This window comes from Chiroxiphia lanceolata, chromosome 8 (genome assembly GCF_009829145.1).
Source record: "Chiroxiphia lanceolata isolate bChiLan1 chromosome 8, bChiLan1.pri, whole genome shotgun sequence".
Classification (NCBI taxonomy): domain Eukaryota; kingdom Metazoa; phylum Chordata; class Aves; order Passeriformes; family Pipridae; genus Chiroxiphia; species Chiroxiphia lanceolata.
In genome coordinates this window covers 28,300,648-28,327,215 of record NC_045644.1, presented here as the reverse complement: position 1 = coordinate 28,327,215, position 26,568 = coordinate 28,300,648, and the positions used below count along the sequence as shown (strand labels likewise).

At 38.5% G+C, this 26,568-nt stretch overlaps 1 protein-coding gene across 2 annotated transcripts in view; it reads left to right on the top strand.

Moving 5' to 3' along the window:
• Window positions 1-26,568, top strand: part of BMPR1A (bone morphogenetic protein receptor type 1A) — a 79,839-nt gene that overhangs the window by 36,629 nt on the left and 16,642 nt on the right. For both annotated transcript variants that reach the window (XM_032694701.1, XM_032694702.1), the window contains exons 2-3: window positions 2,403-2,524; window positions 20,020-20,227. In XM_032694701.1, coding sequence (XP_032550592.1) covers window positions 20,161-20,227 — 67 coding nt within the window. In that variant the 5' untranslated portion in view covers window positions 2,403-2,524; window positions 20,020-20,160. The remainder of the gene's footprint in view (window positions 1-2,402; window positions 2,525-20,019; window positions 20,228-26,568) is intronic.

Here is a 26,568-nt window from a genome sequence, read left to right as displayed (position 1 = left end):
ACAGAGATTTTGTAGTTTCCCTTTTAAAAAAGGGAGAGATGAGTTTGGAACTGACACACAAATTCTGTAAGTCATAAAAGAGTCTGTGTCCACATTCCCAAGCAGTGAGGTGTAATAGGATCAGATTTGTCAGGTGCTGAGAACCTGGCATCCACACTCTGCAGGTGGTGAGAGTTTTATTTCAGGCTGGTCCTGGTCCGATTCTGTGGCTGAATTCCTGTTGGTGGTTGGAGCGTGTACAATGTACACCTGAAGCTCATTCTGTGATCTAATTTTATTCAACAGAAATCTGGTTCATTTACTTGATGGCTGCTTTGCAATGTAAAGCAAAGCAAGGAAAGTAGGGTTGTTTGGGAGATGGTGCAGTCCTGATTTGAATTAAATGCTAATGTAGACATACCTAGAGTCGTGCAGATCAGGAAGTTCACCAAAATAGTTTTGTTTGGTAAGAGAGCTTGGATATCCGATACGTGGGATTGGGGTCGGGAGAGGCAGGGAATGCTTACAGAATTGAGAACAGTTACTTCATCAGTTTGAGAGTTTGGAAAACTATTAGGAGGACATGGTTTTAAAAACAAAACAAACCTGAGCAGCAGTGTTCAGAAATGTCTTTACTTTGTAAAGCGGCCTTTTTAAATAATGCGAAGCGGACTTCGTATAAATCAGATACTGGATACAGGGAGATTGGAGGTGTAAAAACAGAAAGCACACCACTGTTTTTTCTGTCTGTTGTTCTTTTGGAGTCCAACAGAAGATTCCTAGGTTAGAGAGAGGAGAAGAGATGGATATATTTTACAGATTCTTTACTTACTTTAAAAAAGGGAAGACAATTTCCACAAACAATATTTCATGGCCGGAATGTTTTTTTCAGTTTTACCGTGGAAGAAAAAAGTCAAGTGTCAGCCTGTCTGCTCAGAGGAGACAGTTGTGTTTAAGAATTGGTGCTATCTGATATTCAGGGTGGTTTCGGATTACCATTGAGCACAAATTTATTATTTATTACCAAGACTATTAAACCTCAGTGTGTGAGGAACTGTGCTTATAAATGGACATGGAGACAGAAGTATTCTGACCTTCTTGTAATGGTAAAGGTCTTTATGCTGCTTAGAAAGGAAGAGAGGAGGAGAGTGGATGCTGAAACTCTCCTTCTGCTGGAAATCACGCAGGCACGTGATTTGTCCATCTGTACCCATACTGTTGGCCTTGGTATTCAAAACTTAAGTCATTACATCTCTACACTGTAAGACTGATCGTGTGTTTTTTAACAGTATAGCCAGATTAGTGGTGTTTAAGCCTTTGTGTTATTTTCAAGGTTAAGATCACAGTCATAAGACTGGGACTTCTAAATGATAAACTTCTTGTAGGATCTTCTTGAAAGCTTTGGATGATGGAAACATTTAAAAATTGTGACAGTGATAAAATGGGAATGGTTGACAATAGTTGGCATCTGCTCATCGTGGAATCAAACTAACAAAGCTGATAAGCCCCTCTTAGCTCTCCACAGTCCATCTGAAAGCCTTGGGACTGGACACCAGGCAGGCAAGGCTCACAGTTGTTGACAGTGCTGGGTAAGAGCCTGTGCCGTGCTTTCCTCTGATGCTTGGATGTACACCCGTTAAAAACACTAATGAAAAATCAAACCCACCTTATTACCAATTTTGTCCAGATCTTTGCTTTTTTCTTCCCAGGAGTAATTGTGCCTGTGTGCAACTGCAGTAAACCTATTGATTGCTTCTCAGTATTTTGCAGTTTCTTGTGTCCTGGAACTAAGGGGGTGACACCAGTGGATTTGTGGTGTGAAGCTGCAGTCCTACAGACTCTCTGGTGTTTAATAAAGATTGACTTGTGCATTGTTTGTTTTTTCTGTTGGTGTCACTGACAATATGTCCTTTCTCTAGTCACTGACTTTTTAAAAGAGAAAATAAAAACTGGAAACCTGATATCTTGCAAATCTGGCTGGTATAGACCACATGAACCCAAGAGTTATTAGGAGAGACTAGAAAGGTTTATTTTCGTATGAAACTTTCTACAGAGATTTTTAGCGCCCTTCCTCCCTGACATCACCATTCAACCAAGACAAATGTGTATTTAATCTAAAGGCTAGAAATGTTTTTGTTAGAATCTTTTTAATAGATGAGTGATTAATGATATAGTATAAATAAATTTTTTTTAAAATTGTTTTTCTTGTCAGTATTTTACAAATATACTGCAACTGTGCAGCTTTTGGAAATGCATGAGTCTTAAGAAATTTTTGTCTAGCTGGGAGCAGCTCATAATTTGCAGGAGGTGTCTGTAATTCCAGATATGAGTATCTGCAATGTGCAGCTCACATTATACACCATAAACTGTCAACACAATTTCTTCAGATATCTCTCTCATCAAATTTTCTTTGTGTTTTGCAGATCAATAGAAATATGCATTTCCATAATATCACCTTTGAACTAATGAAGTGGAAGTACAGATGAAAACAGTCTGGAGGAAGCTTGAAGTACAATACAGTTTCATTCAGTTTCCTAATTGTGAGGTAAGGTTAACACATGCAAAATTTTATTTCAAGAATTTCAGGGATAAAAAGCATATGATAAGCAGCCACCATATCTTATAAAAAAATTCTGAGCCACGTTTTTGTACACTAGTGGCGGTCTTTAATACCGTATTGAAACAGCTGTTTGATCTAATCTCTGTCCACCTTTCAGTCATGAATAAAGACTAATCAGCATCAACTGTGGAGACATCTGTTGTACAGAGACACATTGGAAAAAGTTACGGTATCAGACAAATTTTATTTGGTACAATCTGTCTGGTGATCAACGTTACTAAAACTTTAGTTGATTATTAGTTTATTTTAGTTTATTGTTTTCCTGATATGACTGGACAGGGGCTTTACAGTGTCAAGGGGCAGGGCATGAGTATATGCAGTTGGGTTGAAAACTCTGGATGCACTGGTGTTTTAGAAAGGGAAACACAAAACACACCCACCCAACCACCTCACAAGTTAACTTTTTTTGCCTTCTGATCCATTGTCCTTTTAAAGAGTAGTAGTATTAGCAACAGATGAGGGAGGGAGGTTGTTTTATGCTTTCCCTGTATGTAAATAGCTGATCTGGCAAAAAAATAGACTGGCAACACTACTCCCACCATGGAATTTCCCTATCTTGACATAGTTGGTTGTCTTTTTACTAGGGATTATGGGCTTGTAAGTCCACAAACACACAAATGGCAAGAAGAAGGAGCTTATCAGAACCAAATTAAAGCAAGTCCTGTTGCTAATCATTTCTGCTCCTGTGCACTGCCTCTTGTTTTCATACCTTTTATGCTTGAATTTCAGTAGCAAGGGGGCAAAGACAAAACATGAAAAATAACATCATCAAGGCCAAAAGAGGAAAATGCTGTAAACACCAGATGTGAACAGAGTACATTGTCCCAGGTGTTGATCAGACACTTCATGTGCTTCCTGAGTGAGAGATCAGCAGTATTGTATTTCATAGCCTGACCTGCTTTATGTATATCTTTAAGCCCATTTATGACTTTGGACACCCACAAAAACCAGTGAAAGCGAGTGTTTTAGTTTTAAATATTTGTTATATACAAAAGGTGTCCTGTTTGCATCTAAAACTGCTGCTTGATAATTTATTTGTTAGTTCCTAGTTGGTTTACAGAGAGAAATAGAGATGAAATCTCTTTGGTTGTCTCATCCATGTAAAGGTTTGATGAAGGGTATCATCTGTTTCTCTGATAGCTCTCAAGATGGTTTATTTTATCTTTCTGTAATAGGGAATCTCTGGAATACAGCCCTTTATTGTTCTTTTGCTAATTCTACTCTATTTTTTTTGAGACAGCGTAAAATGTTCTTACATCTTACATAGTAGTGTAAATAGGTCTGTCTTTCAGGTGCACCTCTGAGTTTGTGCAAGCAATTCTAGTGCAGTGCAACTGGAGAAATTCAGACTAGTATATTATACTTGATCAGGAGGGCTGTGTGTGCTTAATTCCCTTCTGGAACTGGTGTCCTGTGTAGTGTTGTCGCTTTGGTCATATGATTACTTTGTTTTCTTTGGGATGTTGAAAACTGGACTTGGATGACTTCCCACCACCACCCATTAAAATGTAAAATACTCCCTTAGTTTGACTTGCCTCCAGCAAGGCGTGAATTAGAAGAGATTAAAGACCTCTAATGTACAACTGCTGAACCAATAACATTAGTTGACTAGGAATAACTTCCTACTTTTCAGCTTCTAGTGTCCATAGAGTTGTCATCTTTGTCTGCTCCCCAACCAGTGGTGGTAGAACCATCTTTTCTCATGTGATGGAGCTTGTTCAGTAACCAGGAACATGTGCCAGGTGTTTCAGAATGAAGGGTGCCAGTGACAAGAAGGTGTTCCTGCAATGATTTTCTTATTAATCATCAAGACTGCCTAAGATCTCTGTTCAGTTAGGAAACAATTATTGGGTAAGGTTGAGTTAGCTGCTATTGAATTTCCTTGGTGGCAAACTATTTGTTAGGAGTTAATTCCATAACAAACAGGCTGAGCCACTTCAGGCTCAAACCACAAATGGGAAATGCAGGTCAGTGGGCTCAAAGCATTTTCCAGGAGTGGAGTAACCAGAAGTCCATGTTGTGAATCATTTGATCAAAACAGGAAGTGCCAGTGGTTCCACTCTGGAGCTGCTCTGTTCTGCAGTGTGCTGTCACACATTTTGCTGGCACTTTGGTGTCCTCCTAACAGGCTTTCCTTTCTTCCATTTACCCTGACTTACCTTAGGTTGTTCCAATAGTGTGACCATCCTGATCTCAGACTGCATAAACCAAGAACCTTCCCTATTGCTAGGCCAAGAATGTCAGGCTCAGGAAGGTCAGATTAAGCTGTCTGAGAATCTCTTCATTTTTGTGTTGGCTCCATTTGACTCAGGAGCTCCTGCTGAAAGTATAATGGGCAAATTATTTCAAAGAAATCTAGAAAAGTTCCTGTGTAGTAAGAGGAGGCTAAATTTTGTATCTTATTTCTGTATCTGAGGATGGGAATTTTATGGGGTAGGATAGAGAACTAATTTAAGATCTTATAGTGAGAAAAGTGTACAGGGAGTGCATTCACAGTACAGTCTGAAGATGTTTCTATTGATAGAAATGTGTTTTGCTACCAGGTTTTTGTAACATGAATGTGTAATTAGAAACATACAAGGTTTCCTGTTTTACTTATTTTTTTTTAATTTATTGTTTAGATTAAGAATGGTAAAATGTGGGGGTTTTACTACACATTAATACCTGAATTGTTATTGTTTTCTTTTCTTTTTTTCATTCCCTTTTTTTTTCCTTGAGGTAAAACCAAACAGGTAAAGGTTCCTTTCTAAATGGTGCTGGTTTGAAGCAATTTTAAGTAGTGGGTTATGGAGTAGGTTCCTCTGAGCTAGGTTTAAAAGTCAAGAATGTCCTTCTCCAGAGGTTCCAAGGTTATGATGTTACAAGAAGTTTCATGAAATGTTAGGTGAACTGTTTGTAAAGTGTTGTAGTTAATACAGAATTTCATTAAAATCAATGTAATTTAAAATAATAAACAGCTACTTGTGAACTTGCCAAAATATAAGATTGATTTAGATAAAGGGTCTTTTTATAATATTCTTAATGTTTATAAAAGCATTAGAAGTAATAGAAACTTGCTAATTTTCTTACTGTCCTTGAAAAGAATTAACTGTGTACCATAGCCAAGTCTAGGTAAAGAAGAAATACTTTTATCATGTCCTTAAAATATGTATGTTTTGGGCTTACAGCACAGTACAGGAATTGCAGGATCTTGAGTAAGAATTTGAATCTGTTAAAACTAAAGTATTAAGTTCTGTTACTTTGCTCAAGTACCTATGATGAAAAGTAATTGGGAAGTAAATTTTAATTAACTGGTTAGTCATATGACAATTTAAATATTTTACCACTTTTGGAAAAAAAGAGAAATCTGTTAATACTCAGAATGAAAGATAACTTCTTAACATTACAGGTTAATATAAAAAAGGGATTTTTTTTTCTTCCATCTGCTTTGTCACTCACTGACTTGATGTGATAAAAGCAGTAGCTATTTCTGTAACATAATCCAGATATTGAAATGGTGTGCTTTATAGGTATAGGGAAGAACAGATGTAAACCACTGCTTCAACTACTGTATGCAAGTGCACAAAGCTTAGGTGTGTGCACCATGTCTTAGGCTGTTAGTAAGTTTGCTGGTTGTAGTTAAAACTAAGCAGAAGTTGTTTAGAAAATTAGTAAGCAGAGTAAGAATATGCTGATTTCACAGTGGAATGGCTTGAAAAAGAAACAAAAAAGACAGGTGAGGCAGCTATAAGCCAAAAAGTAGTAACACTTTAGTTGTATTTACTAATAAAACTGAAGAACAAGGTGTTCTTTAGCATGTATTAAAAAAAGAATAATCTGGATGTGGATGATCAAATACACAAATTGCATGCGAAAAAAATTATGCATATTCCTGCATTTGTGTGTGTTATATATACATAACTTTTGAAGAAAACAGAAGTCTCATAGTCATGATTTTTAATATGAATTTCCTAGAAGCTGTGGCTTGCTTACGGTAGTGAGGAGGTTTTTCTGCCAGGGTTTTGATATAGACAGGGCATCTTGTGCACAGATTTTAAATGTTTGCAGTTAGCTACAGAAAATTTGAATCTATTAAGAGTGATGCTAGAGGGGTCATAGTCCCATTGATAGGAGAATTTCCACAGTGAAGATCTGTGGAAGGGTTCTCAAATGGCTACACTTGACCGTGCTTCAAGTGCTTTTTGTTGTTCTGAGATCTGAAATTCCTGTTCTCATTCAAACATGTTTCTTCAAGCTGCTGGTGTTTGAAAAGGAATTATTTGTTCCAGTTGTCAGGTAAAGCATATGAAATAGTTCACAGAAACAGTCCAGTTTCAGTGGAATGAAAGTAAAATGATCAAGGGGTCTGCCTGTGCAGAGGAGGTCTTTGAGATGGCAGTGTATGAGAAGAGGGATATTTATACAGGTGTCTTGGAGTTCTGTGCACTTTGAATTGTTACAGAATCTGAAAAATCTACACTTGCAATCTACTCAGTTTCCCCTCAGTAAATTTGTTGTTTGGTGATATTGCCGATCTGTGAATTACTGAGACTTTTTTAATGGAGGGGGGAAAAAGTTTGTTTTATTGGTCTTTAAAAATAGCATTGATGGTTCTGGGTGTTTTTATTGTCTCTCTACACTAGTAGATGGTACTTTTTCCCCCTTCCCTGCCTCTTACTCAGCCAGAGCCTGAGAAATAGCTGAATCCTTATGTAGGCATACAGTTTGATGGAAAGAAAGCACACTCACCAGTCCTCTGACTGGGAAGAAAAGATCTTTTGGAAGTCTTGAACCAGCGAGAATGGCTACTCTTGCTGTTGTTTGTCAGTTGGGTGGATTCAGAATCCAGTTTGAAAAGGCTTTCACCTGCTCTGTGGGCTCCTCCATGGGCTGCAGGTGGATCTCTGCATCCCTGTGGACTTCCATGGGGTGCAGAGGCACAGCTGCCTCACCACAGGCTGCACACGGGCTGCAGGGGAACCTCAGCTCTGGTGCCTGGAGCACCTCCTGCCCCTCCTTCTGCACCAACCTTGGTGTCTCCATAGTTGTTCTTCCCACATATTCTCACTCCTCTCTTCCCTGGCTGCAATTACATCTGCACAATAACTTTTTTTTCTTTCTTAAATGTGTTGTCACGGAGGTGTTACTGTCATTCCTGATTGGCCCAGTCTTGGCCAGAGGTAGGTCCATCTTGGAACCAGCTGGCACTGGCTCTACAGGACATGGGGGGAGCTTCTGGCAGCTTCTCACAGAACCCACCCCTGTAGCCCCCCTGCTACCAAAATCTGGCACACAAACCCAATATACTACTGCAGTATTTCATCTGCTGCTTTTGTTTCAGTACAGTCCTTAAGCCAAATGTGTGAAAAATCTCAAAGAAAGAAGAGGAATGGACAATACTCAGGATGTGATAAAGAATTGGTATTACAAGATACTATACACCCTTTGGCAGAGAAGGTTCAATAATGATGCCTTTTTTTTTTTTTTTTTTTCCCTTTCTCTGCCAAAAATCATTCTGTATTCTCCTCAGCTAGCAAAAAAATTCCTTCCCATTATGGAACCTGTGGTTTTCCTGCAACCTCAATTTTTCCTTCACAGATTTAATTTGGATCATCCTTAATTGCATCCTATCGGAGGTGATTAATGTAAGTTAAAGAATCCTGAAAGAAAGAATGTTTGAATAGTGGAGATGTGGAAGGAATAAATTACTCTTAGATGGAATAACAGGCTTGACAGAAGTAACATAAGAAAAGGCAGAATGAGACAGTTGTAAGAATGTGATCTTGAATGACTGAGGAATAATTGAATTGTCAAAGTTAACAAAGAGGTGACTTAGGAAACAGATGGATTTACTTTTAAGATTTTTAGCTCAAGGAACTGTTAAAACATCAGAGGAGATACCTTCAAGTTTGAGGATGATGGGGAATGGGAGAAATATTTGCCATAAAAATAGTGTTCGGGTCATTCCTATAGTAGTGAGTCTGGGCAGTTTAAGACATATGCCAAAGGATCAAATAGAAAATTAGGAAACCAAGTGAAATTCATATGAGAAGGGATATATCATATAATCTCTGTACTTTCTTAGTTTCTTTAGTTCTTACAATATGGAGAGAAAAGCAAAGATCTGAATGGAAAAAAATGAGGATTTTTTTAGCTGAATGTGAAGTTCATATAATCTACAAACCAATAAAACAAAACAAAACTGCTATGCTACATGTTGATGTCCTGCTATCCTTTGCTCTACTGTGCAACAGGTGTTGAAAAACGTTTTAGTGTGTTTAAAATAACCTTTTTGCACTGAGAGAAGTGGTATAATTGCTTGAATACAAATAACCACCTAATAAAACTATTGAAATCTAAATATTTTAATCTCATTGACCAGAAAGCTCATGTTTGCTTTTAAATTGTGTGTGAAAAGAAATTAATAGTATTCCTTTAGCACTTGGGTGCAGGGAAATAGGGGACTATAACTGTTGAGGTAAACATTACCTTTGAACTCTTGTCTACTTATTGAAAGATCACTGTGTTTGGATTTAGAAATGTCTTTGAAGCTATATTTGATGAAAGTACATTGTTTAAACTTGAGGTGTAGTTTGTGTGCATGTGCATACCATGTTGTTTCTGTAGTTATTTAACCCAGCAGATCTACAGTGCACTGAGAGTTTAACTTCGATTTGCATTAAAATCGGTTCTCATCTCGGCAAAACTTGCAGAATACTAACAGGGTAAGATAAAGCTCAAACACATACATCTCGAGTCCTGGAAATATTTCTCAGAGCAATAATACTTTCTTCTATATTTCATATTGAAAATTAAATATTGCAGATACAAACAGAGACTGAACGCAGCATAGAATTAATTTTGTATTTGTACTGCGGAAACACTTTCTTAATATAGCAATCTAATTTAATATCTGCAGTATCTGTAAGATAACTCTGTATGTGAGCATGTCATGCTTTACACATTAGCATTTGTCTAATTCAGATACTGAAAATATCTGAATACTTTGCAGGTTCTAAGTAAGATAATTAATGTTGTAATTACAAGGTATTTGCTCTCAGATGGATTTTGGCGTTTATTATTTTTTCCTTTTTCCCCCCCTTCTTTTCTTTTCTTGTTTTATTGGGCCTTGAAAGCTTTGCTAACTTACTTGTATGTGTCAGGCTTCTCCTTGTAAGCTCTGGGAGTTCCTAGTGAGACAGTTTGTGAGGTTAATACCCCCAGCTGTCCACCTTGCTCTTTTCCTGGAGGTCAGTGCCTCTGTGGCAGTATCAGCAAGTGGCAGCTCATCAGCCACAGCTGTTCAGAGCCCAGCATATTAATTTAAACTGCCATTGATTCTAGTTTAGGCTCTCCTGGACTTGCCACTGACAATACTTGCTCACTTCCTTTGCTCTTGCTGTGATGGTGATAACCTCCTTGTGTTTTGTGCCTGAAGCTTGTAATCTCATAAAAACATCCCAACATGAGTTTTTAGGGTGAGTGTCAAGGCTCACAGATGACAGAAGAGCCACCAAGCTATTCATTAAAATTTGAAAGAATAAGAGAGGTTGAAATTTTAAGTTATAAGGGCAATATAACAAACATGAAGAACAAACTTATCAGTTAAATGTAATTTGCAAATCACATTGATCTAAAATTTTGTTTCTGTAGTATGAACACTTAAAAAATCATTTTCTCCTGCCACATCAGTGTTTTAGGGGAGTGTAAAGGAGCAGCATCTACTGTTTCATTTGTTTATCCTATCCAGCTATTAAAATGCCTCTTTGGAAAACTGATGGAGACCACTCTTTTGAGAATATCTGTGTATTATTTGCAGTGGTTCATGGGAACAGCTAGACAGGGAGTTTCTCCTCTCAGCACAGTACAGTGCTTCTGTGGGCATGGCAAGCAGGTGAGGAAAATGAGGATTAAGGCTCACCTTGCCAAGCAGCATTTTGTGTTAGCAGATCATCATAATGTTGAACTTGCCAGTCTTGTCTCTGCTGTTTGTATCGAGCAAATACTGTTAAGAGAAAGCTTGTCTCTTGCCTGTTGCAATGGGGAGTGCTGAATTTGATGATTTAAAAATTATGTGGCTTGCTTATGAAGCAGTATTTGCAAGTGTGTTTTTATCTTGCTCATGAAGTGATGTATGAATTAATTTGGACAGCAGTTATCTTCTGGGTAGCAGAACGAAAAAATATGTCCATGTTGACAGTTTTAAGCATTGTGAGGGCAAACAGTTTGCTTCTTGTGAAATGCTCTTCTGTTGGCCTTTTTTAATACCAGATCACATGTCACTTGCTCTAAAAGGGACACCATAGTCCCTTTGTCAGATACCAGAGGGAAAGGGTTTGCAGATTTGTAAGAAGGCAGCAGTGATTCCCCTGTGTAAGGCATCGCTACTCTGTTTGGAAGGGTTGGTTTGTATTTTTGGCTGAGGATTGTCTTCGTAAGTAATGTTTCCTGTCAGTTCTTAATAAATTGAAACTCCATCTTCCATGTGTAAATAAGAAAAAAAAACGACGAAGGGAATTAAGGTCTCCTTTCTGTTACTCCTTCCTAAACTTACTTTCCAAACAGAGCTGATAATAAATATTTCCTTTAGTAACTTTCATGCCCACAACGTGAGTGTGAGGAGTGAGGGCTCCGTGAATAGCATTATCAGGTTGACTCTTTTGACCTTGGTAATTACTAATCTATGCAATCGGGTATTTCTGAGCCTTGTCAGCCTTGCTTGTTTAAGGTTCTATTTATTTTATTGGTTTCTACAAGCCTTGAATAGGAAAAGAGAATTTAAAGAGAAAATAAAAAAAAAAAAAAAAAAGAAACCCAACCGCATGTTTATTCTTAAAGGGGTGGAGGTCTTCTGGAGGGGAGCTGGCTTGCAGAGGGGGAAGACAGTATTCTTATGCTAATCCGCGCTCTGGATAAGGAGCAAAGCAGCCGTGCAAACAATGGAAGTGGAGCCAGAAAGTCTGCGCTGCAGTCTAGCACGCCTTGAAAAGCATGTCAGGCCGGGCGCCTTGGGCTGCCGGGAGGGGCCGCGGGGGGAGCGCCTCCCGCTCCCTTCGTGGGGCTGGCGGCCGGCCAGGAGGCTTGGAAAAATCTCCCTACCTAGAAAACAAGAATTAAGGGTGGGAGTGAGGGGAAGAGAGAGAGAAGTAGTTCGCAGTCTTTTTTTTTTTTCTTTTTCTTTTTTTTTTCCTCTCATGTTAAAAAAAGCAAACCCCAAACCCCGCATTGAATTTGTCTCGGCCTCGTCGCTGCTGTTTTCTTCTTTGTACCGAAATTGAAATTCAAGTGATGTGTCTTAAATAGCAGCCACTTTTTCTGAGTGTTCTGCGTGAGAGATGTAGATTTTAGCAGCGTGCCCCTGCTCGGAAATTAGCTTACACTACCCTCCTGTGGGCAAAGTACTGGGATTGGGAAGCGTGTGGGAGCCGGAGCTGCAGGCTGGCCTAAGGATGGGTTTCTGTTCCTCCCTCCTTCTCTTGTAGGAGAAACCAATGTCTGGGACATAGCGGAAAAAGCATGAGTTCGTCTACCCTGCTTTGTTACTGATTAAGGCCAGTGACAAAAAAAAAAAAAAAGACTGTTTTCCTTAGGCATCATGAAATGAGAAATATGCTCTTTAACCACCAAACAAAAACCCAGTTTCTGGAGAACTCTTTGTGAGTTCCAGAATTTGCATAATCACCTTTGCTTTGGAGACAAAAAGTAGCTGTGAATTTCTTCTTCTAGATTGGGCAGAGGTTGTAGGTGTAACAGAAATAAGCCATGATCATGGGATCTAAGTATAATAAACACCCTGTCAATTTTTTGGTCTGGGGATTTTTTTGACATAGATTAATGAAAAACTGTCCTTAAATTATGAAAAAATTACTGTAAGGTTGTGAAAACATTCATTAATCGTCTTTATAGTGCTGAAAGGGATGTTGCACTTTAGAAACCCTTTCTATTAAAGCACTTACAGTTTTGAAGGCACTGGCAATGATTTTAGGGTCCATTTTTCACATCTAAAGAAGTGAGCAAATGTATACTCAGGATTGAGGCCCAGCTTTTCCCCTTCCTCAACCTAGGTATATTGTTTGTATAAAATTATTGTAACTCAGAGCCAAAATGTGTGATAAGTTTTGTAGGTGCTGTAGTATGACCATTTTTAGTAGTAACATGAAAAATTTCTGAAAGTTTTGATGAGTTCTCCTCCTGTTGCTTATGTTTAGTGAGTAAAAAGCATTCCGTAAGTTTGTTTTTGCAAAGGAAATTTAACAGGTTTAAGTTATGATTCCCTGTTTGTATTTGTTAAATTTAGAGATGGAATGCATTGCATGTGGAGACTTTTCTCCTTGTTCGCATTAACTGGTATGACAGTAAGGAAATAACAAAAATTATAAATAGATGATAAAAACATTTAAGCATGATAGCTTCTGGGGAGAATACCAGGATTTGATGTCATTTATGATAGAAATAGCATGGGTGTCCATTTGCCAATTGTCTGAAGGGCAGAAGCTCTCAGACAGCTAATCACCAAAGTGATGAAAAAGGGGAAATGGCTCAAGATGCATAAAAATTGTGTAGCGAAATCTCATTTAAATATGCTCAAATAAGAGGATGTGTCATGTTTGTAACAGACTAGGATATGTCTGAATTCCTGACGGCATGGCACTGGGAAAACAATTTAGCTGCATTTCATTACAGTTAATTTAATGGTAGAAACTTTGTAGCAGTTAGTTAATTGGAATTCCAGAATAACAGTAAGATGGGCTTTCAGGAGTCCAATGAGTAGCGTCCCCAATTACCTAATTGTGCTGGGCATGGTAAAAAGCAGCTCAGCTTTAATTTCTTCATGGTTAACAACTTTGTTTATGAAACAGACAGATATATCATAATTTAGTACTTTGGGTTCTAAATTCTGCTGTAATATACACACATTTGATATTTGCAAGCAATGTGAAATCTTTCTTTCAGAAGACTTCTGTGCGACTATCCAAGGTGGATTTTGGTGACTTTTCCCACTGGCCAGAAATAAGTCCTTTTGTAACACTGTGAACTGTCTTGCTGCAGAAAACAGCTGTTAGGGACTTTGTGTTTTTTTTAATTATCAAACATGTTGCAATACATGTATTCTAAACCCATGGTTATAACTGTCCTGCAAAGGGAACTAAGGTACAATTTTTCATTTCAGACTTTTTAGAAGGATATAATACACTGATGTGCTTCGTTTAACATTTCAGACTTCATTGCAACTTGTAGAGGGAGAAAAAATGTTGATATAATTTACACAATCTCTTGGCTTTTAAATTTATGCAATTGGGAATAGTTTTAAGTAATTCCAATACAATCCACAATTTAATGGAATTATTTCTGTGAGCTTGAACAGATTAGTTCCTAAACAAACAGGGCCTTATTTGAAGTTGGCTTTTTTGATGGCCGTGTACCCAACTAGCTTGCAATAGCCAGCAGACTTCTCCATCAGCTGTAGGATTTCTTGACAGATTTTGGTGGTGGATTTACCTTGTTGTTTTTAATTTAACGTATTTGACAGCACTTAAGTGTAGGTAGTTTGAGTGTTTCAATATGACACTTTTCTACAGTTTGTGTAGGCATGCCCTGCAGTATAATAATAGAAACACATTTAAAAAGTAGGCTTGTACAAGTATTTGACAGAATGATACAGTACAGAATCTGACACTTTCTTGCTATGGGCTTGGTTAAATTTTACTATTTGACTTCGGATAAACTAAAGCTAACTATAGTTCTTTTTGTATTATGAGTAACAAAATGAAGTTGTAAGAGTCTGCTCCCAGCCTGTCACCTGCAGCTACATGAGCTACATTCTTTGTTAAACTAAAGACTAATTAATTTTTTGAACTCTATTTAGTTTGAAAATCTACCCTAGAACCTTCTAACCATTGGTTAGAAATCGTCTTCTAATTTCTGATCTAAATAAGTTTTAATGGCTAATCCATACCTACTTGTTGTTGAACGAGTAATTTCCTTCACGTTAAATAGCTGTCTTGTCTTTCCTTGTGATAATTCCTGCTATATTTTCAAAGTGTAATCATTTCTCCAACAACTTTAACTATCTTAATCATATTATTTTCTTTTCTTTTTGTTTCCTGTAGTGGGTTGACCCTGGCTGAATGTCAGATACCCACTAAAGCCACTCTTTCACTCTCCTCTGCAGCTGGACAGAGAAGCGAAAATATAGCAAAGGGTTCATGAGTTGAGATAAGGATCAGGAGTGATCAGTCACTGATTACTGTCACAGGCAAAACAGACTCAAAGTGGGGATCTTAATTAAATTTATTACTAGCAGAATCAGAGCAGGGGAGTGAGAAGTAAAATAAATCTTAAAAAACACTTTCCCCCCCACCCCTCCTTTCTTCCCAAGTTCTACCTCCTCCCACCCCCCACCAGTGCAGGGGGACGGGAATGGGGATTACAGTCAGTTCATCACAGGTTGTTTCTGCTGCTGCTCAGGGAGAGGAGTCCTTCCCCTGCTCCTGTGGGGAATCTCTGCTCCAGCACGTGGAGCACCTCCTGCCCCTCCTTCTGCACTGACCTTGGTGTCTGCAGAGTTGTTCATGTGTTCACTCCTCTCTTCTCTGGCTTCAATTTTCATCTGCTCAACTTTTTTCTGTTTCCTAAGCATGTTATCCCAGAGGCATTACTGTCATTCCTGATGGGCTCAGCCTTGGCCACTGGTAGGTCTGTCCTGGACCCATCTGGCATTAGCTCTGCTGGACATGGGGGAAGGAAGCTTCCAGCAGCTTCTCACAGAGGCCACCCCTGTAGCCCCGTCGCTACCAAAACCTGGCCATGCAAACCCAATACATCTCCAAATGTCTTTCTTTCCTGTTCTTGAGGTAGTAAGGATCAGTCCTTCTGGGCATATGTTGAATTTATCAATCATATTGTCTCTGTGCTATTTATGCCTTACTGTTTCCCCTGGGAAATTTCCCTAGGAAATACTAGAGTAGTGTTTGTGTCTTTCTCCCAGCAACATTACATGGATGTGTCTGTTCTGTAATCAGTTGGTGTCCTTGAGCCTTGGACATAGCTGGCTCCTATGCATAAGCTTTTGGTCTATGTGAAGCAGAAATTCTTCAGAGTTACCAATATGCATGACTTTCCCAATTTCATGAAGTTGTACTTCATTCCACTTCTGTTACTTTGGTTCTTCATGTGATCCCAAATCTTCTTGCATAAAAGCAACACTCAGCTGAACTGACAGTTCATGTTTGTCAGCAAAGTTTATTGAAATTTTGCTTTTTGTGCCTAGTTCATTAATGAAAAGGGTGAGTATTCTTCAGTCAAGCTGAATCAAGAATCAAGGTCCTTGAATGTCATTTGAACTAGACTGCTAATCTCTGTTCTTGAAAATACTTGTCTGCCCTGTAGTGAATTCTCTGCTATTCTCACAATCCCTCTTTCCTTCATCCAAAGCTGTAATTTTCTTTGTGGCACCTGTGGTGGTTTGGGCTCGGCCTTCCTTGGTGAAGGAAGCACCGTATCAGGTTTTTTGTAATCGAACAGGAAAGTTGTCGTGCACTGGCTTAGACTGACAGTCCAGTTTATCTCTGGCATTCTGTTCCAACTCAAAGTTCTGTTTGAAACTCTACTTGTGATTGAGGTAATATGCTTACAGTTACCTGAGTCACTTCTTGCCCCGGTTACACATAGGAGAAACATTTAATATGTTTTAGTTTTGTTTTGGCAAATACATTAACTTGGTATTATATATACTGCTGTAAATGTTGAAATAGATTGTATGTTCTAATTACTGTCAAGTCCAAGATTGACATTTTTTCATGTATTCCCCTTTTACAATGCTGTCTTTGTTGCGTTCGGCAATATCATTCTTTATTGAAATTTGGAATAGCACAGCTTCATTTGGTTTGAGGATCATGCTGTTAAAAATATTACATAGCCACATCTAAAGAACAGTTACCACTGAACTTGGAGTCATTTTGGACCATATGACAGATCTTGCACACTTCCAACTTCATATATTTGGAATCATACAGAGCATAGGACTAGACTGCTGTGATAGTGCCGTGAATTCACTGCCAAGTTCCACTTCAGAAAGAAACACACACAGTTTTAATAACAAAAGCATTTTTTTCAATAAACTCTTATTAGAAGGATAATAAAATACATTGCAGACAAATTGGTTGTTACAATTGATGAATAAGTTACTTTTTAATGGGTCATAGCTGAAAGCTGCTGCTTGGCTACAGTAGAAAAAAGAGAGATTGGGAACTTCAAAATCAACTGATTGGCTTATGGGTTTGAATTTCTTCAGCATGATTCTGTTGGCAGAGTAGCATTCCAGGTGTTAATTGGTGCTTTAACACATTTGAAGTGGTTATTTGGTTGTGTCATTTTACATTGTTATATCAAGTAGGTTTTGGAGAAATTCCAGCTGTTGCTCACTTTCAATAGTGTGCCTTAGCAGGGCTGCTAGTCTTCGTCTTTAATGGAAATCCATTAAAGATGGATCCGTTAAATATTGTGTGATTTGTTTTGGTTTTAGTGAAAGATTTTCTCATATGAAGGTCATAATTATGTCCTTTTGGGGTGTGGCATTTGTTTTGGTTTTATTGAAAGATTTTCTCATATGAAGGTCATAATTATGTCCTTTTGGGGTGTGGCATTTGTTAGAAGCACTGAAACACTAGTCTGATTTTTTGAAAGTTTTTTAAGCTGTTAAACTGCATAACTGTATTGGAGTGCCAGGTGATCTTTAGGATGAAATGTTTTCAGTTTTGTTTCTGCACAAGACCAAAATAGACTATTAGAGAATGAATTGTCTTAGCTTGTTTAGCTCAGAGACTTACAGGAAGCAAACGAAGGGTTCAAGGGATGTGCAGTAGAATAGGATGTGTGTCCACACTGCAGTTCACGTAGGTCTGGGACATGGTACTGTGAATTGGTGGCTTAAGCTCCCCTGCCCTACAGTGAAGTGTTGCCATCAGTGCAGCAGGGCTCAGCAGTGCTTGTCTGCCCCAGCCTTGCAACCAGCCATGGGGCCTTCCTGGCTAAGGGGGAACTTGGCACTGACTGTAGCACCAACAGAAAGGTCTGCCAAGTGATGGTGCATATGTGCCATATGTGCATAGGAGTTTTTCTTTGCATCTTTGAGGTATTCTTTTAAATGCTGATAGGCATTCTCAAATTAGAGTGGGTTTAAAATGGGGAATTATAACAGAATTTATTCTCTGTTTCATTTTATTATGTGGTTTTATATATGTTTTTATACATAATTACACTTTAATACATATATATCTGTGAAAAGTGAAATATTGACGGAAGGAAGACTCAGGTACAAAATACTGGTTCAAGTGGAGAGCATTATTTCTTGCATAGGCTTGGACAGCATTTTGGAAACTACCTTAGTTTGTCTCACTGAACAAAAATCATCATGAAGTTGGAGTGAGTTGCATTAAAATGTTGTGGTTTCCCATTTTTTCTTGACTTTTTGGTAACATGCTTTGTGGTACAATGGCAAATACATGTTCCTGTGCCAGTGTGCCCTCTGACCTTACTGAACTGCGGGGCAAGATCCCCAATTTTCTGAAAGTTTAAAACACCCCTATTCTTGAAACGTACAAGCGTGTGAATGTGTATTCCTTCCTGGAACTTGCATGGACAAGAAATTATTTTTAAATATACTTTAAACAGGCTATTGGGGGGGGGGGACACACCGGTTTTTTGCTTCATAGAATACTGTAAATAAAGTCTTCATTGTATTACTACATACAAACTGTTGGCAGTTTTCATCTTCCACATGTTTTATCGAGGATTGGAAGTTCATTGCCATTGAAACACAGAATAAAGCAGTATTACTTACAGACTTATGTTGCTGGCCTGATGTTTTATAGCTAGAAGGACGTTCCTTGTCAGCTGTCAGAATTGGTCCCGTTTCTTGTGTATAGGGAGGACTAAGGAGTGAATATTTCTACTGTCACATTGCTCTTACCTCTGCTAGGCCAGGAAGGTCACTTTGAAGTCACTGGTGCTCCAGATGCCTACAAAGCGTGTTTCTGAGCCTGTCTGACCATAACCTGGCAGCAATCCTGGCAGAGGCCAGGGCTGCCGTGGAGCCTGGGGAGCACAACCCCGGCTGGGAGCTCGTCCCTGGCTGCCTCTGGTGCAGAGGAAGTCAGAGATGTGTGAAAAGTAGGCCAGGGGTCGGGGCGGCCGCCGCGCCCACCGAAATTGGAAGTGACGGACACCTCCCGGCTCGGCCGCTAATTTGCCTCCATGTTAAATGCCTCCAAAGACTAATTAAAATGAAAAGTTCTTGGGTCTCGCCGACAGACAGATTGAGTTATTGATGCTGGAAGCGGCCACCAACAGTAATTGCGACCCATCCCCGGGCGAACGCCAGTTTTGGCATTCATGAGCAGCGCCAGGCTGACAGGGGTCAGGGGGGTCAACCCCGCCGAAACAAGAGGCCGAGGAAAGGCAAAATCAGCCCTCTGTTCATCGCTGTGCAGCATTGCTTTGGTTGCCATTAACTGTTTAGGTGTTCGAGCTGCTTTTTAGTCCTTTGAGGCCCAATTACACTTCCCTTGTGAATCGCCTCTGAAAAGTTCTTTAAGCAGAATGTGACCACAACTCCTGCAGTCTGAAAAAGTAACTTCTTACTCAGCTTGGCCGTCTTAGCTGTGTGTTCACCCACTGCATGAGGAGAGTTATATTTTATTTGTGGAGCAAACGGCACGTGCCTATAGTAGCGTAATTTTTCAGGAGGGATTAATTTGCACACAACTCAGGGATATCGAGAAGGATGTTGTGATTCTAAATTGGAGTTAATATTGTCTTTTTTCTGTTGTTGTTAAAGATGTGGTACTGTTCTAGGAGACAAAGGTAATGTAAGTATATTAAGTAACTAAACTAATTGTTAAATTTAATACAAATTTAGTTTTCTTCCATCAGAGAGGCTGGGTGTTTTTGCAATAAAGTTTCTCTACAAGCATTTTTCAATTGGTGGCCTAACGTGGTAGTGCTTTTTTCCCTTGTAGTACTGTGGATAGTCACCATTGAGTTTCAATTCTAAGAAAAATAATGAAAATTAGTTTTCATGTCTGTAAAGAAAATAGTTTTCTATTCAGGCTGTGTTAATCTGTTGAATACTACCTGTAAAAGCTGTATGCAAGTCTAAAATTATACAGCTGTGACTACTGCATTAACATATCTAATATTTTTTCTATAGGAATGTAAAAACATCCCTATGAGTTTTTACCAGAAGTGCATATTTCAGAGGAACCCTGCTATTCTGTTGGGTAGTAAACATGGCTAATGTTTTCTTAATAAATCTTAATAAACACATGCTTTTTTTTTCCAGCCACATGGTTACAATCAATGGGATGAAAAACCATGAGTATTTTTTCTTTCTTCCGAAATACAGAGAGTTTCTTAACACTTTGTTTTATTGTATCTTTCAGGAAACAAAGGTGGAAAAGTTAGGAAAGCATCTTTGCAGTCAAGCACCAAATCTTGTATTAGGCTTCACCGAACAGACTGAGCTTAACATTTGTCAAGCAGAAGGGCCAGTCGCCTTGCACAGGAAGGATTAAAAGTGAACAATGACTCGATTGAGAGTTCATGAGCAATTGCTTGGAGCCTATCTGCTAATCATTCTCCATGTTCAAGGTAAATATGTACTAGGTGAAATAAGTTCATGTTTTTGATTCGGAACAGAGTTGTGTGGTTTCCGGTGCTTGAAGTGGGATTTTTTTCATTTGGAGTTTCTTTTGCAAGCAGGTGACTGGTCTGTCTGACATGCCGTATGGACACTTCCCTGAAAAGAAGGACATTCTAGTGGTCAGGTGTTGTAGTACAGATTAAGTCTATTTAACAAATGCTTAAATAGAGACAGTACCAAAAATACACCGTGGAGCAAGTTATATCACCAGCAGAATTGATGGTTTGACTTCCTGAGTTTCAGTTCCCTACAGGTGTGCATGCGTGATCCCTTTGAACTTGACTCACTGAAGAGATTGCAGTATGCAGTTCCCCATGCCTTCTGGTGCTCCCAGCAACCAAGAGATAGTGTAACCAATGTAAATTAGCTTGTTGTGCCTACTTGATGGGCCAAGCTGAGTCTGTGAGATATTCACAAATAGCCTGCTTTTCAGTTAGTGAAGACACTCATTTGTACATCCTTTGTCTTTCCAACCACCAGTTATTAAAAACTCTGAAAATTGACTCCTTTGTCAAATTACATTGAATTAAAAAATAATATTGGGAACAGACCAATGTTACTATCTCATACCCTATCAGGAATTGAAGCTTAAGTATAAAGATTATAACTAGTTCATGGGAAACTCCACTTTATGATTATTTCCTTACTCCTTATTAGCAGCTCTGTCTGGCAGATCTGATTCTGTAATTGCTTGTAGTTTAGAGAAGTGGCAGAAGGGCAGAATGGTATCTGAGCTGTTGCTGGTACTGCATTGCTGTGGCTGGCACTTGAGCGGTAGAGCTCTGTCTGTCCAGCAGGCACCTACATCCCTCACGGGTCTCTGTGTAAGATGACTTGTTCTCCCAGCTCTGCACCTTTCACGTGTTTGTGCACAGAGCTTTCCATATGTTTTCAGAGAAACAGAGAAGACTAATTTGGTACTGCCATTTAAATACTTCATTATAAAAGGTTCCATATTCTCTTTCCATGCTTAGATCAATTACTGCTTAGTGCTTGATTTTGAGATATTATATGAGCTATTTACTTTCAAGAATCACAATTCAATGAACCCATTAAAATGGGGAGAGGAGGAAGCCTGGTAAGTACCCAAATGACAGTCTTTCTGTTCTGTTTCTGGTGTGTATCTGCAATATTAGATTAAAGGATGTAGCAGAGCTGTCTCTTTCAAGACTATGCTTGATCCACAGCTTGACAACTGATTTGAAGAGCAGACTTGCATCAACCTCTTCCCATGTGCTGGTATTTAAATGAATAGTGTCTCAGAGCACATATCTAAGCTTTTTCAAGTCCTACCCCAAACACACATTCACAGCTAAGCTTTTATGGAGCAAAAGTCCTCTCTGCATCTGTGCAGTATTACACTTTAGCTAAAGGTATTTGAAACTGCTGTTCTTCCTTTTGAGTTTCCTGTGGGGTTTGCTCCAGGAGGCAGCTGTGAGCACACTGAGGGTTCTGTATTGTTTGGTACAGCCTGTGGACTTGTAAACACTTTTCTTCCAAAACCGGACAGGTGTTTTTGCGTAATTGCCAAGTTCCTTGTGCATTTTCATCTCTTTAACCTGCAGAGGCTAAGAGTAGTGTCACCAAGCTTCTAGATGTGCTCTAAGCACTGATGTTTGGCTTGATTCAGTCTGTGTGTGTGTACACATGCACACCTGTGTTCCAGGAGTGGGAAAGAACGTCGGCCTTGGTTTGATACTTTGCCGTTGCAGCGAAGATTTCAAGGTTGAAAGCAACAACACAAACATAAATCCAGGATTCTTCTGTCTTCGTCACATTAGTTAAGTTGAAAGAGGAAAATTCTCCAGACCGGTCCCTCATCCCTGCATCCATGTGGGCATGCAGTTTTTAATTTTCAAGAAGTAGCCTGGTTTTGGGTGTAGTTGAAGTTTGTAGTACCGATTTGCACATATTTGCAGATATCTCTAAGGTGCGTAGGTTGGTTATGGGCACACTCTAAAAGAAATTTTGGTGAGAAATTAGGAAAGAAATTTTTACTGTGAGCGTGGTTAAGTATTAGAACAGGCTGCCTGGGGAGGTTGTGCAACATTCATCCTTAGATACAGTCGGAATTTTACTGGAATGCCTGGTCTGACGTAGAAGTTGGTCCTGCTTTGACCAGGTGGTGGTACCAGGTGACTTCTAGATGTCTCTTCCACTCTGAAAGTCTCAGACAGTGTTTTACAGTGGAGCTTGTTCTACTTGTATTCAAGCGGTTTTGCTGCTTCTTGCAGCAGATACCAGTTTCTTCCCTTGTTCCCTTGAAGAGACTGGGAAAGATATGCTTTGTTCTTTTTGCTGAAGTCATGGTTACCCCTTTGCATTAGTCAATATTTAGCATTTTACTCATAGGCCTTAACAACCATTTTCCTCTTTAGATACAAATAGAAATAATATTCTAAATATACGGGTCTTCTAGTTACTTCAAATTAAATTACACTAACTCTTTCCATGACCATATTGATTAATAATGGTTCGGTAAATAACTTCTAATAAGTATTATAGCTAAATTAAGCTTAAAGACTGAAAATTTTTTTTCCAACTTCTGAAGAAGAAATTGCCTTATCTCAGAAATATTCCTGACTTTCAGATCAATACTGAGGGAATTCTGAAAGCCATGGAAAAGTTGAGCTTACTGAAACACTGTTGTTTCTTTGCAAGTTGCCTAAGGGCTTTTCTTCAAACATGAAATATGTTTGGTTTCCAAGGATGGTGAGTAAAAAACAGTCAGGTCTCTCTGCTTGTCCCTCTATTCATGGAGGAAAGAATTAAGTTGATAGTCACGAAGTATTTGAAATTTTTTTTAGGAAAGAGACAGTCTAAAGTGAAAAGTCTTGAAGAAGTGGAAAAATAGTTTCAACAAGGAAAATATATGTGGGATGTTGCAAAAATGCATCATAAAGTAACTGGCAGAGGTGGAGAAGATTCATTATGAGGAATTGAAGAGAATTTGTGTGATTTACAGGAAGAAGAAGGAAAAGCAGAGAAAGTAGAAACTCAAAGTCTGTGCTTTGAGTATCTGGCACACAAGTTAATGCTTTGCTTCCTTGCTTTTTTTGGAAGCTTCTTCAGAATGGTAGGAATTTCAGGGCTTACCAAGACCTGAGAGAATGATAATAGCAAGTGTGTCTGTAAACGTGCAGATTCCTTAGCAGGTAACTTGAAAAAGCAAGTGGCTGCATGTGTTGATTAATGTCAAAATATTCTTACAATAACAGCAGAAACAGAGGCAATTCCATGACATTATTGGTGAACAGCTGCAATTTCTCAGGTCGTTACTACAGAGCAGGGGGAGCAGTGGTTACCCTTTGGATTTTATCTTCTTTGTAGCTTACGGGACTTCTTCACTTATGTTGAGAAATGGTCAAAAATAAGCCTGGGTTGCAGATGGGTATACTTAATAACAACCTTTTCAATTAAAACATTTTTGTGTTTCCTTCCTTGCTGTGGAGGGCCTTTGCAATAGCTTTAAATCTGTGACTTGCTCTGCATCTTCATCCACCTATTTTTGCTGATCTAAGGCAAGAGGTTACAGCTTCAGTTGCAGTTGAGGACTGCAGCAAACAGGCTTTTGTCCTCCCCCTAGTGCAAGTTTTTTGTTCAGAGAACCAGTTTTACTTCTGAGTAAAGTGCTTTCTTCATTGTTACAAAGAAACACTTGCTGATCAGGTATGCACTGATGAGCATACCTGATCAATATATGTAACAGAACAGTAAAGTGCTTAACGTATACTCAAACTTGTTCTTGTAGGTCTTGTGCTGTGTTGCTGGCAGTTTACTTTATTTGTCGTTCATCATACCTTCGTGTATTCTTCAGAGACACTGCAGAAGACCAGTGTTATAATCCTTGTAAATTAGTTGACTAAAAATGCATTAATAGTGTTCGATATGTAGAAGGTTTATTAAAAGTTAAATTTAAAAATAATTAGTGTCAATATTAAATATTAAAATGGCCTTGAAGTTGCCACTGTTCTTCAGGGAAGTGGAAAAAAAATCTGTTGAGGTTTGATTTCACTGCTCTAATTACTTTTATTCAGATATTTGAGATAGATAAAATTAATACGTTTTAAAACCTTTACGCATTTTCTTAATTTCAGGTGAAATAGGTACTGAATTCAAATATATAAACTAATCTGAAATAAAATATTCTAAAATCTGTAGAATGGAAGTTAGAGTTGTCAGTAGCTGATTCATTACTTGAAGACAGTATAGTTCTGTTTACTAGTGATTTCCCCAATTAATGACTGCATCTGTCTTTATGGGTAGTGAACATGTATTCTTCAATATTTGTCTAATTAAAGTCCTTCTAAGGGATTATTAGAAGTTGATCTATTGCTTTATTATAATTTCACGTTTAAGTAACTTTATTCTTTAAAAGTCCATTTAATTTAAATTAGAATGCAGTGTACTTTTTTTAAAGAAAAATACACAACATTTTCATGTCTCTGGCTTTTATGCTTAATGCATAAGAACAGAGTAGTTGTCTTCAGAAGTGACTTTTTTGGGGAGGAGAAGTGGGAACAGAGGCTGGGGATTGCTGGTTGGGAAGGTAAGGAGGCAGGGGCTGCCTGTCTGTGTTGAGCACTGGTGTAGCTCCTGGGAGAGCTGGAGGGAAGGAGAGAGATTTTAAACAAGTAGTCTGGGAACGTGCTGTGATTTTTAGGAACCAGTTCTGCTGGAGGAGCTACCTCTAACATACCTGGTCTTTGGAGATCACAGCCTTGATATATAAAAAAGTACTATAGGGAGAATTATGGTTAAAATGCAAGACACAGAGCTCATAGAAGCATTTAAGATACTTTCTTTGCACTCATACAGTTTTTCTGAATTTTTTTTTTTTTTTTTATTATTTTGTCTTTAAAGGGCATGTACTAGTATTGTACTTAATCCGTGTCAGTTGTACCAAGGTTTAACTCACACAGCAGAACAAGTTAAATCATTATGGAAGTTTGTGATAGGTAAATATGGAGTGGATAATTTTGCAGTGTAACTTAAAACTACCACATAAAATTTTCAAGATATGTCCTTTTTCATAAGGAAGGCGTATCTGACATAAAGAGTGTTGGTCCAACTTCCATCTTTGAGAAGGGCCCAGTGTGGGTGAGCCCTGAGCTGGCCCCAGCGAGCAGCAATAGCACCAGCAGGAGGTCAGGTGAAAGTGGTCTTCTGGCATTCTTATTTAAATGTTGGATTTCTTGGAGTTTGCAAGCATAGATCGGAATAGCTACAAAGAAATGCCACTCGTCCTGTAGTTCTGCTGGGATAAATCCCTTTTAAGGATCGTGTACTCTGGAATAGAAATGTTTTTGTGGGCAACATCTCTATTACAAATTCAGAAAGCTGTCGAACAACTTGACTGCTGTTGGCCACGGTGCAGCTGTATGTGTGGAGGAAGAGGGGATACAGTTAAATAACAAACTGTAGGCATAATTTAGCTTTTGTATTTGTCTTCATTTACTGCTCTCTCTGAATTTATTAATAGAGCTGGGTTTTTTTTTTTGTTTTTCTTAGATCAGAAGACTTAATGAAATTATACATGTATCTTGGCATTGACTTGCAACCAGGTTAGCTCAGCTTTTAGTGGTTAGTAGCACCTCAGTGTCACGCACAGTATGTTTTAGAGACTTATCCACGTTAATATTTGTGTTTGAAGCCATGCTTTCAAGTAGACTTAGATTTCTGACCTAGTGGAATTTTTAATATCCTGTGCTTCTTTGAAATACATTTTATAGTCTAACTTATTTTCTGTGATTGGAAGAGGTAGTGCTTTGAATAATTTATATTTTTGATCAAGGACTGGATATGATACATTGGCAGACATTGTCCTATTTTAACAACTTACTATTAACTTTTTTAAAAATTGTATTTATATTATTAAAATAAAGTTTAACAGAAAGCCGTTTAAATGCCGTCCTGTCTTTAGCAGTTGTTCACACTTCTAGAAGTCTGCAATGAATGCAGTATGTATGGTGGGGCAGAGCAAATGATGAAATGGGAACTTGGAGCCCCATCAGCTTTTTCCTCATCATTGTCTAATAAGAGTTTTCTTTACAGTCTTGGAAAGTAAGGATGCATGAGTCAAGTGATCTTCCCCCCCTCCATCCCTTGTGCAGTTCAGATATTACCTGTAAGATGAAAGCAGGCTACTATGGAGTATTTTTTCACACTACGAAAACAATGAAATTATAGTCTGTTCTTGCTTTGAATAAAAATCTTTGCCTATAGAAACTCTGCAAAAGACAAAGATGCTGGTTCTTTGAAAATACAGTTATCTATTTTGGATTTTATT